Source organism: Hippoglossus stenolepis, chromosome 1 (genome assembly GCF_022539355.2).
Source record: "Hippoglossus stenolepis isolate QCI-W04-F060 chromosome 1, HSTE1.2, whole genome shotgun sequence".
In the NCBI taxonomy this organism is placed as follows: Eukaryota; Metazoa; Chordata; class Actinopteri; order Pleuronectiformes; family Pleuronectidae; genus Hippoglossus; species Hippoglossus stenolepis.
In genome coordinates, this window is record NC_061483.1 from 24337857 (window position 1) to 24352641 (window position 14785).

At 40.8% G+C, this 14785-nt stretch overlaps 1 protein-coding gene across 1 annotated transcript in view; it reads right to left on the reverse strand.

Annotated features, from left to right (window-relative positions):
- Positions 1–628: 628 nt before the first annotated feature.
- LOC118111836 (carbohydrate sulfotransferase 8) overlaps positions 629–14785 on the reverse strand; it is a 173389-nt gene continuing 159232 nt past the window's right edge. The window contains exons 3-4 of the mRNA XM_035160563.2: positions 6594–6631; positions 629–5045 (exon numbers count right to left, since the gene is read on the reverse strand). Coding sequence (XP_035016454.1) covers positions 3933–5045; positions 6594–6631 — 1151 coding nt within the window. The 3' untranslated portion in view covers positions 629–3932. The remainder of the gene's footprint in view (positions 5046–6593; positions 6632–14785) is intronic.

Sequence of the window (14785 nt, forward strand, 5' to 3'; positions counted from 1 at the left end):
CACGCAGCAGAACAGCGGCGCTACCTTTGAAACACAGCTCCGCTCCGTCACCAAAGTCGCTCCATTCTGAAATGCGTTCCTCTGCGTTGGTGTGTAGCACTTCAGTGGCCTTCAGTGTTGACACAGAGTGGTGATAATATACAGAGAAAGGCGGCTGTATCTGAGCCAAAGTAGCGCATTTTAGATTGTATTAATATTATTGGCAATCAGATAATTAAATTACAGATATAGATAATCAAAAAAAACGGCAAATATATGCCCTGATAATTGCCCAGGTCGATAATTGGTCGACCCCTAACCTCCGACCACTGGCTGCTGTTTAATACATTCATGTCTCCGTCAGGGTGATAGTTACCACTTTGGGGATTCCCTGAAATTTTACAAAGCACCATGATCAGGTCAAATGTATACATGTTCAATAGTTTGAGATTTATAATATAATATATATATGTATATAATACATAAACACCAGCCTCATACTGTGCTTAGCTGCAATAAGCAAAAGTTGGCGAGCTAACATGCTGAAAATACAGCCACATGTTGCAGACTCTCAGGCAACAATGTGGAGTCTTACGTACACATATGCAAACTAAACACATGAAAAGAAAAAAAGAGAAAGGACACACAGTGAAAATGCTAAAGACAGTTTATTAGTAGACACTCATCAGCCAGAAACAATAACCACCTGAAGAATGTCTTCCTGAAATACACCATTTGATTGGCAGTGTAAAATAAGGCAAAGGGCTTAAGATCATGTTTTATACACTTTTGCACCAATGATAAACAGTTATACATTCACTTGTTACAGTAATTATGCTTTTGATAAATCTGTCCATACACCCACATACCAAGAAAGCTTTATTAGCTGAGGGGCAGCGAATTACGTCGTGTTTGCAGGAGCAATACTCATCATAATGCATAAGCTGTTTTGGCCAGTAATATTAGCTATAATCTGACCACAACCGAAACTATTTTGGGATTGCAAAAGCCAACGCACTATACTGACAAAGTTCATACAATATCCATCACCATAAAAGGGCTATACCACCAGAATTCTTAGAGGTCTTCAAAAGTTGATTATAGCATGTATAGATTTAAATGATATAAATTTCCCTTTACTCATAGGCAAACAAAACCACTCTATAAAGTATTTTGTTACATAAAACACATTTTGAGTGAGTGGTGAAGTGTAGTGACTACTTTATTGGAGACCAGCCATACTGTAGGTTGTTCCCAGCATCCCAGCAGATTGAAGTCATCTTTACATTGTAATAATATCTATAATATCTGTATCCAGTTTATTGTAGCCGTTTTATCTGATTATTTTTGCATTCATGGTATTTCAATTCATTCTTTTGGCATCACATTTAATTAAGAAGATTCAAACTCATCCTTTATTTGGAGACACCTAGGCTAAAGCCTGCATTCAGTATATTGTACTATACAGTACATATTTAGTTCAGATTCTTCTTTCTTCATATTAAATCAGCTGTAAAAGTATCTTACATACATCCCTACATAAAGAGATGTAAAGATGCCAAATTTAACAATATTTTAGTTTGAAGGCTTAGGACCTATACGAATTGCCAGTCTTTTTGCAGTTTGCAGTGCACATTGTGTGTGATCACAGTGTGGTCTGACCTGCTACAGTCAGAGCTTGAGAAAGTAGTTCACAGGTGGGTGGTGTGTTGGGAATATACCAGTTTAGCAACATTAGACACAGGATACCATACCTGCAAAGTGTATATATATATACATATATACTGTATGCTTCCAAAAAATGTGGGAAAAAAGATTGTAAAGCATCTAAACAGCGTATTCAGTATTGCACATACTCACACACACACACACACACACACATACAGACGCACATAGTGGTGTTGCTATTGGCAACGATGTCGTTAGCCAGGATGAGTAACTAGGTGGAATGCAGCTCATCTGTACAGGGTCTTCTATTCTATTGAGATACCAAACAGTTCAGGGATAAGTAATGAAAGAGCTACTTTCCAAAATTATATATATCCATTTTCATTAAAAAGAAAAGGTTGGCTACCTCCAGAGCAACCAGTGGTAACTATAATCCATCAGGTTTAATAATCTTCTGCAGTTTTAATGGTACCACTTATTGTATTCAGTCATTTATGTTCTTGGGATGTGCAGGTTTTTAGGTAGTGGATATTTTATTTTGGAAAGAAACTCTTCAGTTACACAACACTCTATAGTGGTATTATTGAAAGAACAGTGACATCAAAAAGGAAATAAACAGACCTTCACCAAGAAGCACTGAATATATATTCATATATATATATGTATATTTTAGAAATACATAGAAAAATATACAGTCATCTGAATGCCCATTATACAATTGTACACAGTAGTGTCAGAAAAAAGCCTTTATAGTGAAGTAGAAGAGATGTGATACGTACAGAGGGAGTGAGTGTGAGCTCTGTAAGTCAGAGCTGTCTGGAGAGTGTGTGGTATGAACCATGGAGAAGTTTGGCCACTCTCTTTATTATTATTTCACTAGTTTATATTTCACACCAAATATAAACCCCTGTTTTTGCGTTCTTTCATTTTTGGTTGCCAATGCTGTCAACAGAAAGTAATTGTTCTGTACTACTAACAGATATTAAGAGATGATTGGCAGCAACACGTTGTACCCTGTGAGTACCTGGCTGTCCTGCATATGACAACCCATGTAAATACTAGTAGTGATGGGGCTGGGGAGGTCTTACAGCAGTGAATGTGTTAGACTAAAGCACAAACCTAACCGACAAAGTTAGAAGTACAAAAATGCTACATTAAGTGCACAAAGCTTCCCAGTGGGCAGCACTGTACACATTTTCAAGATTTATACTCTTTACTCTTTTAAAGTGTTTTCATTTCTGTTACACTTTACGTTTAGTAAAACCATTTACAAGAAATATCTGTATTATCAGGTATCGATACATAGAGGTATGCTGATGGCCAACTTACTGTAAGTCAAATTGTAAGTGCAAATATTTCAAAATAAAAGAAAAACTGTTTGCATGTACATGGTGGTTGAGGGTGATTGGGGGTGTCCATCAATACATGAGCCTCATCTGAGGTCAAAAACTAATGAAAGCATAATCTGACATGTTGGGGTGTGGCTACTCTTATGGTATAGGGGCTCACATAAAATACTATATAATGAAATCATGTATAAATTTAGGAATGTGATGGGAAAATGTCTGGCACCTTCGTAAGGTTTCGACCCTTACAATGTAAAGTGCCTTGAGATAATGTATGCAGTGTTGCGCTATACAAATAAAATACAATTTAATTTAATTTGCAATTTCTATTTGACTCACAGAGAGGCATAATTTACAGCCTGCAAAACAACAAGAAACTTTTTTTGAAACATAACATTTATAATTTCAAATTATATCTCACCACACCTAGTGAATAAATACCTTGTATTTCAGCACAATTTTGTGGGTTTAATACGTCACATGAACATAACCTTTGTCATATAATCTTTTTAAATGAGGATAAACAGCAGATTTTACATGGTTGTTTTTTCTGATCTCTCTTGTCAGGTGCAAAGATCCATGTCATTGTGTGATCGAACTTCATAACCATCATTGTGCGCTGCCCGTCAAGCTAAAACGTGACCGTTGGCGATGTCATCCCTGACATCATCAACGGGTTGTGTCTCGATTTAAAAGAGAAAGAATAGGAGGAATCTTTGTCAATTTGCTCGAAAACCACTCATCCAAAAAACTCTTCATGGCACAGACTGCCCTTCCTTGGATCCTGAGGAACACCCCCCCAAAGTTTGAAGTTGATTGGACGAGCAGATGTGGAAAAAATTGAAAGACGGATAGAGATTCCTCCATGTAGAGCTAGATGGTAGAGATGTAGACATGGTGGAATGTAACTGTGTTTCAAGAGTCTTTATAGGAAGTCAGTCAATATAAATCTTTAAAAGGCTTGGAGTAGTTAAACATCAAGTAGTCCATGTAGTAGAAGTCATAGACTCGCTGTCTCTCCATCATACTGACCTCTGAGAAGTAACTCTGTGTGACCTGCGTAGAGGTCCTCGTCTCGGTTGGGTTCCTGTCTTTAAAACTAGGCAGAGTGAGGTTCTGTGGTGCCCCGATCAATCGCAGGAAAAAGTCGGACTCCTCATACATGGTCTCAAACTTTCCGATGAAGTCGTAGTCTATGAGACAAGGGTTGCAGAGCTGGTTGGCCTGCTCCCAGTGGATGTCCATTCCCACGGGCCTGTGGACATCCAGCAGGTACTGGACAAACTCCTTAAATGTGACCCCATTGCCCGTCCTTAGTGCTTCCAAGGACGCGTTGGCCCTGTACTTGGAGATGATGGGTTTCCCAAACAGTGAGTGGTAGTAGTTGTTTGGATTTCCAAACTTGTCCCTATAAGCTGACACCATCCTCTCCAAGGGTTCTCGGACAAACATGACTTTGGTATATGTTTTCAGTCGGTGCATGATACCCTTTTGGTCAAAGCTGTCGAGCTTCTTGAGGCGGTGGTCATAGTGGACTGTATCATGTTTAATACTCTGAGTGTTGTAGGCCTGGCCTGCCAGCACCATCAGAGTCCTCTTCCAGTTGGAACAGCCCGCCTTGGGCACCTGGCAGTACAACAACTTGTACTTGTCCACCACAAAGAGGTATTTCACATGATGCCGTGTGATGGTCCTGGAGATGCTGCTTTTGTACTTAGCACATATTTCCTTCATCAGTTTCTTGCGATCCTCCAATTGTTTGAGAAGCTTTATCCAGGTCTCAGGGCAAAGAACGCCTGAGGAGGAAGAAGTCAAGGATGAGGAAACATTATTGGTGGTGTGACTGATCTGGGGACTTGTTTTCAGCAGCTTGCGCTGTCTTTTGGAGACATGATGGGGGTCTATGTCCTGTTCTGGAGACCCAGGGGTTGCTGTCTGTCGGCTACTCTCAAAGTGTGGGAACTGCATTGGAGGAACCAGGCTGGACAAGATGCCTTCTGTTGCTTGATGGTTGTCAGATTTACTTCCTTCTCTGTCCTGAGTAGAAAGAGTCTATAAGATAAGATGAGATAAGATAAGAAAATATATGAATACATGAAAATATAAAAATATAATAAAATAGGCAATTCAAAATACAATACATTAAATAAATTAAAATACAGAGAATATGAACATAATATACCCCTTTCACTACATGAGGATGTAAACTGAGATTTTGAAATTAACGTAGACATATATATACATTTATAGAGTAGTATATAAAGTATATATGCAGGAATGGTAAACAACATGACTATAGAAATGGTATATATATATATGTATAAATAGTTGTTTCAAAAAAACCTAATGACAAGAGACAGTAGCTGAGATAACAAAACATTAATTATTTAATACGTTAATGTGGACTCACAGTTTGTGTAAGAACATAAAATGTATACTTTTGACCTAATAAAGGTGATGAACCTGAGCTATATTACCAGAGAAAACATTTACCCTGCATGTTTCTTCAGTACTCAAACAGACCACATGATGGTGGTATTTCCCTACACCTTCAGTAAAAGCCTAACTTTGTTCCACTCAAATGTCACAAACTGCCCAATGCCATTCATGACCTATCAATAAACTGAGCTGTGATATCATATAAATGTCTTATAAACACTTAATGGGGAATCTCAATTGGAACCATCCACTGTCTGATTATCGTCAGATGGCGCCCAAGGCTATCGTGCATTCTGCCATTTTATTTCAATTAAATAATGTAATGGCATCATAAAGCCAATGGACTGGATGTATAATTTTAATTTTACAACGGACAAGGTGAATCTTGGCTCACCCCGCCGACTTAAATGGCCATATTCTTTCATCTGCAGGGACATCTGGAGGGAAAAACGAAGGGAGTTGTTCAGCCCAGTGTGTTTAATGAGCAAGGCAAGCACGGGACAGTGAACTGTGCACCAAACCCTGTGTTCTTCAGGGCTCGCACTGATGTGAGCTCCTGATTGGTGCTGATGATCGAGGCCCAGACGGGAGCAGGCAGGGGTCAGACGAGAGAAGATACTGGAGTAAAAGTGCCGCCTGTCTGACATAGAAACCTAGTTTATAGATTGTTTTAATGTCAAGGCCTAATTCAAATCTCCAGTAGACGACTTTATAATGATACATAGAAATTTAGGACACATTTTACCTCCTGTAATTGTTTATTATAACAGTGTAGCTATAACAGAACAGTTTATTCAACATTTTTAAGGAACTGATGATCACAGTTATAAATGCAGGCCACTTTTAACGTAGTAGAATTTAATAATGAATGAAAATTCCCCCAAAAATGTGGGAGAAAACCTTCTACAGTGGAAGGTTAAAGAAAAACAACTCTAAGTGTGATGACACCCCGGGGAACCGAGGCCTGGCTCAACAGAGAGCGTTTACTCACTGAAGTCTGACTGGCTGAATTCACCGCATGAGGTCAGCCTCTCTACACAGATGCTATCAGGCATGCTGAGAGGTACACGGCTGACAATCACTTCTTTTTGCAATAGATAACAGTAGCGGGAGCGGCCTGCGTGTATCAGTGTTTGGGAGTAAAATAGAGTAAACACGTACCTCTCTGGACTGCCGTGGAGTGCTTCCAAGCATCATGCCTGGGGAGAGACAAGAGAAAAGAGACAAGAAAATCAGCACTTAAGTAAACAACATGTATTTGTGTCCTTGTGGAGGAGAGTTAGGCGTCTCGGATGCATCACAGGCTCCAGTAATTGAACGCTTCCATTCACTTAGCATGTCAACTTTTGATTCACTGGCAAACCCCTGATGCTTTACTAGTCCACAGACAGAAGACAGGTGGCTCTGTGTACCTGTATGGAATGAGCGACAACAAAAATATTCAGAGAGAGAAAGACAGAAAGAAAAAAAGAAAGAAAGAAAGAAAGAAAGAAAGAAAGAAAGAAAGAAAGAAAGAAAGAAAGAAAGATGCAGACCAAAAAAAGAGGACAGACAGATGAAGAGGAAGAAAGAAAGAAAGATGCAGCATCATGACAAAAAGAAAGACAGAAGAAGAGAAAAACAGATTGAGACCAGAAGAGAGACAGATGAAGAGGAATGAAGAAAGAAAGACAGAACGAAAGAAAGATGCAGACCAGAGGAGAGACAGGTGAATAGAAAGAAAGAAAGAAAGAAAGATGCAGACCAGAGGACAAACAGGTGAAGAGGAAGAAAGAATTAAATATAGTAAGAAAGAAAGATGCAGACCAGAAGAAAGACAGATGCAGCATGCAGAAGAAAGACGGATGCAGCATGCAGAAGAAAGACGGATAAGGAGAAAGAAAGACAGAAAGAGGGAAAGATGCAAAATGTGCAAGAAAGACAGATGAGGAGGACGGAGCAGGTTGCTGAGTTTCCAGAGCAACAGCAGCAGAAGCAGCAGCAGAGTGATGGAGACACAGATTGGTTTTGTGGGAGCCTTGTAGACAGGTGCTGTGAGTACGGGCAGATGTGCTGCAGGAGGACAGACGACATGTTTACTGGTCCGTCTCCAGCTGGACATCTCCTTTCCTTCTCCCCCCGCCCCATTCAGCTGATATGTAATCAGGCTGACAGCTCTGAGTGGGGCTGCATGGCTGCTGATGGGGGGGAGCAAAGACACCACTGCCTGAGTGGCATGTCACTTCCAATCTGAGGGTGGAAGTGATAGGAACCTGCACGCGGGGCGGAGGAGGGAGGGCGGCTGATGCAGGCCACAACCTTCCCTAAGTGATGAGATCTGTAGAGCCCTATCTCAACACTTAACACGCCTCAGTGGGGAGGGAATAAAACTCGTTGCCCAGATGCTGTGTTGTTTTAGATTAGTATGCGCTGGAGAGCCCTGTGTTGCTGTCTGGCTCTGTGTGTTGAATCTTGTCTTCATTCTTCTGAACGAGACACTGGAGGAAGAGCGGGTGGAGGAGGAGGAGGAGGAGGAGGAAATAAGACGAGGGCTGGGCTAAGGAGGTGGCGTGTGACATTTTCTAATCTTGTTTGGGCGCCGCTGTGCTATTTGATCTCCTAACCCTAATGATGGCTCGTGTATAGGATGTGCATCTTTGCTATCTGTTTACTTTGGCACATATGAGACGCATGAATATTTATCACAGCACAGACAGATGCCACTGCCAGGGAAACACATCCAAACCGAACAATAGGAAAAGGTCTCTCTGTGTCTCCTGCTCTGAAGGGATAAGGGGGTGAGTCGCACCAGCAGCTCTGACCATCATGTCAACATACACACTCTGTTATCGATCTTGAAAACCCCATCAAGGTGGTAATTGAAATCTCCAAAGGTTTAATTGGTTGAGTCTAAGAGGTGTTTTGTCTGGTTACAAGTTTGTCACAGCTGTCCACGTCTGTATTTTCACACTATCTCATTCTGTGTCGCAGCTTCAAGCGGAGCAGAAACCCTTTGTTGTGCCGAGCTGCAGAATCATTGACAGACGTCATGATAGAAACACATGAAGCAATATATCTGGCGCCTAATTCCACAAACGTCTGTCTGTCTGTGGAACGCAAACCTCGCTAACCGTTCAACTTCTCCTCTTTCATACTCGCCATGTGTATTGTAAATGGTCCACGGAAGCGAAGGAAGTTAGTGAGGGAGGGTGTGATTTGGACATATGGTAGGTTCAATATGAACAAAAATAAACACCCAGCACTCTGTAGCAGTCTGTGTGCCTTTAGCCTTTGAACATGTCTTCTACTACATCATCGGAAACTGGGTCAAACATCAGGTCAAAACCACTGCCAGATCTTTTTGATCATTTGTATTTCCGCATACAGACTGACACAGACATAGTGCTGATCTTCATCATGGCAACAACATTCATAGAATAACTTCCTGTTTGGCAATTTGTCTTCAAAGTAAAAGCACAACGTTGGTTTTGTTGCTGCAATGCTTAATGCCGAGCAGACTTGCAGAGCTTTTATTTTGAAAAGTTGTGAACTTGGTTCTGAAAATTGTGTCTATTGCTTAACAGTAATAGACGAGAAATGCAAATTATGACAAAAATATCAGCGATTCGATAAATCTTTCAAACATATAAACCACCAGCGTGAACAGTAATAAAGCAGATTCAGTTTAATTTTATGAAAAACATTGACTATAAAATCGTCATTGCAGATAAACCAGGCAGTTGAACACAAAGTTTTCTGACGTCACTCTGCACTGTATAGACTGTTTATAAAATGCTCTGCACACAACCAGCACAGAAACAATAAAAAAGTGGCACAGAAGCATTACCACAGGCTAAGTAATCAACCCATTCCAAACAAGCAGGTTTACAATGGGCACTGCACTGGAGTATTTAGTTCATTGAATATATGAACTTTATTCATATCCTTTGTTCTGCAAAGAGAAATGTTTGAGGAACAGGAGGAAGAAATGCAAAATGGCTAATTTAGACTGAAGCCATGGCATTGAATTGAGCGTGCAGCATCTTACTTGGGCTGCTCAGCGCTCTGACAGGTTTCTTGTTAAGGTTCTTGGGAGAATGAATGTGACATGTTGAGATTTGATTTGGTGAGTCTCGTCTTAGACTCAGTTACAAACAGGGTTTGAATTCTGGCTCTGAAAAGGCAATATTCTCTCAAGCAGCGAGACAAAATTACATTCCATGAGAAGAACATTTTTCCATGATAGAGTATAACTGAAACAAGTAATATAACAATGCAAACTGAATTTCACTGGGATTTGTAAACATCATTTATCTCTTTAGTATCTATTTGGTCGAGGGTAATAGTTGCAGTTTGATTGCAATTTCACACTCAGTCAATTCCGTTCAGCATAACTACGCTATTGATTTTTACTGCTGCGCAGTGAAACACTGATAAATTGTTAAGACTTGATGTTTTATCCAGTGGGATGAAGGGAATTCATCCTGGTAATTCCACACAAATGTAGAAACTACAGTAGAAATGCAGATTATTCCCACAGATTGTCTAAAACTGAATGTTCAATTCAGGATACAAGTTGGAAGTTGGTTGAGAGGCTGAATACATATTGGTTGCATTAAAGAAAAAAAAAATGATCAGCAGCAGGAAAGGAGAGATTAAGAATAAATGCACCAATGGGGAATTCTCTAATGGGGAGAAACAGTCCAGCAATAAAGCTGGAGTTGTTTTTATCTGCAGACGTTAAATGTCAAATTCTGTTATTTTGAAGATCTGAAGTCCTCCATTAAACTTATACAAAATGTCGACAGCGCAGATCAAAAGAATTCCTCTGATAAGTTTTACTTTGATCAGGTATTTGTCAGGTACTTTATTCAGTTTTTCTGATGATGGAAGCTGTTATAAAAGCAGAATAAACACTTGAGGTTTGTCCTCAGTTGCCCTCTAAGCAACCTTGAGCGCCCACCTCTCTTTGCGAGCCAGAGCCCTGTGAATATTCATGCAGACGTCCCAGCCTTACTGCAAGGATCCACATAAGCAGGGGCTACATCATTAGTGGATCCATTAACATCCTTCCCTCTCAAAGTCCCTTGTACAAGTCTCTAACAGAGACACACATCAAACATCCTTTTGTCTGCCACCGCTGCCGAGGAGGAGCAAAGCACAAAAACAATGTGAAATAATGAGCTTGTCAAGTGAAGGATTGTGGCCCCAGTGCTCGAAAAGAACTTGTTAAATGCTCAGTTTTAACCAGAGACGGGCCAGGAGGGTCCCGGAAGCCGCGCGAGACACGTCCTCCTGCAACCCACTGTTCAGACCACCCTGCGCCACCGTCAACCTTTCGTTAGTCATTCAGAACACTGAGCCAATGTGACCCAAACCAGCTGCACCCCCCTACCTTAACAAACCACCCACACCTGCACTCTGCACACATGCATGCTCCTCCTCCACTTGACTCTGTGTGGGAACACAGGGCTCTGGCACGCTGGTGTGGTTTATCAGAGGGAAAAACGCTGAGGAACCGAGGTATTAGGCTTTAAGCTCTGGTTCATTGATGTTCTAACTTGTTGTGGTAAGAGATAAAACAGTAGCTTCTGTTGGTGCAGAATTCCACAAGGACCGGACCATAGACAGCTAGTGGGGGAAGGCGGAGCTGATGGGTTACTAATCAATGATTCAGGTTTGGAGTCGTGCTTGGAAAGGCTCTCGACAGACCGAACACGTCTACTATGATCTGAAGACTGGCTCATGAAAGAATGCTTGGAAGGTTTTTAGACTTTCTAAGGTGTTTGCTATTCAAAACACAGTATTGGCCAAGAATGAATCATGAATTCAGCTTTAATCCGACCAATTAGATGTACTGTAAACGAACACGCAGGACACCAGGAAACAGAGTTATCCCACTGGCTCAGTCGTAACCATGGAGCCGCACTCAATCAATCGTATAGGATTTAGTATAAGAACAGATTAATGCAACAGCCACTGTATTTAATTAGATTGATTAATTTTGATTAATAATAATAATCAAAGTTATAAATAGTAATCATACTTGTTGAATATTTAACAATCTGTCCAGTCTTTTAACTCTGCACCTCACATCTGATGTCCAATGGTTAGTGGTGGAAAGTACAAGCGCTGTTCTAGTATTTTTTGTGTAATGCTGCTAATGAACAAAAAAGTCTAACAAAGGGACAGAGTTGAAAACATAACCTGATCCCAGAGGGAAATTGGGTTTTGTGGCAGTCGCTTCGGCCAAAAATAGAAATAAAGATAAGTGTATTAAATAAAGTTTGCAAAAACATTACACAATATATAAAAGGAAGTCAAATACTAATATGTACAACTATAGTTTATTCAGTAATACAGTATATACAAGAGAAGATAACTTGGTGTGATGGTGTAATGTAATGTTCAGACTGGGTGAAAAAAGTCCAGGGCTGGTCTATTAATTCAGGGACTGACACTCTGAGGGAGGAATTATAAAGTGTGTTGACCACAGACAGAAATGACTTCCTGAGGTAGAGAGTGATGCAACAACTTTCCCTGGTGGAGCTTGAACGTTGCAGGTCATGGTTGTCATCATAAACCGCTGAGGCCTTCACTTGTTATATTAGATTACAGAAGGTAATTATCTGCTACTCCACCTCGAACCACCACAATATTGCTTCTTATGTGTTAATGTAACGTCATCATAATAACAACCAAAAAATATGTCATTTATAAGAATACAACCCTCACAGGGGACATTCAGCAGCAGAATGAGGACTGTTGGATGAATTATGCTTTTACACTTTAAACCTCCAATGTCTTTTTAACTTTGGCCACTTGAGGGCAGTGGAAACAAGTTACGGACACAACTCTTATTACCTCTCGCCCTTAACACTTTGTCAACCACTGCAAACACTGGTGTTGGCTGACAGTCAAATTTAGGCAGTCGGCTACATCTTTATGTGCAACTGTAGCAGAGATGCTGCTCTGTAGTTTTTTCCCACTGCACAGCACCATATATCTGCGGGAGAGTTGGTCCAGTCGTAAATAACTAAACACTACTTCTCCACTTACTGAGGTATCGGGCCATTGAAACATTTTCTAAAACGTAAGTCTCAGATTCCCACTGCCCTCATCTGAAAACTGAACCACTCACAGATGAAGTGCCATGAGCAGTCGACTGGCATCAGACGGCACGTCACCTAGGAAAGGTCATAAAGTGTCGGAGCGGTGGCGTCGTCCTCTCAGGTCAGATGACAGAGCTGTTTCATTACTGCTGCAGTCTGCGTGGTGATAGCTTCTGTATTCATCTGACATTTCTCTGCCTGCCTCTGTGTCCTAATTGCAGTGTATTAGTGTTTACTGTTTGTTATGAACACAGGGTAATTGCAGGCTATAGATTTATGCTTGAGAAGTGTTTTATTTTATTTTTTTACATCTGTAAATGTCACAGATCAGAGCTGTACATAACTGAAGCATTGATTTAAAAAGAAATTATATTGTATGTGTGTCATTTTTATGGTTAAATACAATGTGATAAACAGTGGCTTCAGTGTGTATTAACTTGCCTGTCCTGTGTATAAATAGAAACAAATATATAAATATAAACCCTGTCCTGAAAGTCCTCAGACCGTCTCAGTTCAATTCCTTTTTTACTGCCCCTAAGAGGCAAGGATGGAGTTATTAGTGAAATCCATGAATTACACGGTGTACACACAGAGCCATGTATAGGCTCCGTTTTCACATCTGACCCCACAGGAAGGTTAAGTGTTTGGGGGAAAGACACTCATAAATCGCCCCGGAATGTGTTCTCTCATTAGTTGAAATTCAAATGAAAAAAGAGGACACATCCCGCGAACCAACCATAAATAACAAATGCTTTGGCTCATAATAGTCTGTGGCAGAGCACGGGCTAAGCATACAAAGACGACATCAACATTCAGCGAGATAAAAAAACGGATCTCGGTGGAGGACTATTTATGATGTGAAGCTATGGTGCTGAATTAACACCTTTGCTCTATTTTCAGAGCACTTTGCTTCCCTGCTCCGAGGCAGTGCAGCTGCTCTGCTCATGCATCATCACTCTGAGCATAACTACTGATCACTCCTGCATATCAGTTCATGAAGGGGTTAAGTATGCTTCATTATAGCTACATTAGAAAGTAGTATATATGATTAGTTTGTCAAGATATAATCATAATGTATAAAAAAAACATTTGATCCCAGCAGAGCTTTTCTCAAAAAAGCACTTTAAAAAAGGATTTATCCTTATGGAGCACATTTTCTACAGACAAGATCCTTGCAATCAGAAAATTAAATGAAAAAGTCGAGGTAATTTGAATTGTTTCCTCTCTACGGACATATTGTAAAATTCTTCATATAGAGCCAAAATTGGGGACAAAAACGAATAGAAAAGTGAAACTGCCTCTGCGGGGCAATAAAGTCCTCAAATCTTGAATATTTTTCCTCATGCTGGTAGCACTTGGCACTGAACACAGCAGGAGAGAAAATAATGAACTGCACGGATAGAACTCTGCTGAAAGGGGGTATCAAATGTGGCACTGATTACTCTTATGACAATTCATTTTGACAACAATATACTCTCAGAGTAGATCCTACTTGGGGTAATTTCAAGGTTAGGAAATGCAAAGGCTTCCCGGGGCAGATTACCATGGAAACAGAGCGAGTCGGAGAGCGGGTGTGGTGGGAGGTGGCTTGTTTTAGTATCACTCAGAGGATGGGGCCCAGCGACTCGCATGAGGAGGGATTTGTAAACAAATGCTACCTGTCAGCGGCGAGGGGTTAAGTGAATCATCTCAGCCGAGACGAGGAGCAGGAGGTTTTAATTGGCACATGTCTTACTGAGATGCTGCGGCGCTCTTGACCTCGGCGAAGACTACACACTGCAGCACTTCCTCCCTGCAAACCACTCCCTTGCCAAAGACAATGGGAAGTTGATGGGATACAAAAAAGACCAGAATGTTAGTGGAGTTTCAGTCAAGTTTTCTGCATCGAAGCCTGAAATTTGTGAGTTCACACAGTCAAATGTGTAGGCGGAGCTGCTGTGTGCACTCCGGGAGCTCGCTGAGCCACGGCGGGATAAAGAGGAGGATTGGGCGGAGGTGATGATGACATGAGAGGAGTGATGGGCTCTGATGTTGCTGTAGCCTGAGCACTGAGTCAACGATTCAAAGGGGAAGAGACAACAGACCCACTGTGAAGAGAACCAAACTTTACAGATGGATGTGTGAACAAAATAGTCACAGGGAGGTAGTAAGAGTAACTCTCAGCATGTAGGATAAAAATAATCATAGGCCTCCTGCTGTGGACATCTAAAGCCATGTATCAGAAAACTTCTTGAGTTGTTACAATAAAGATTTAAATCCCAA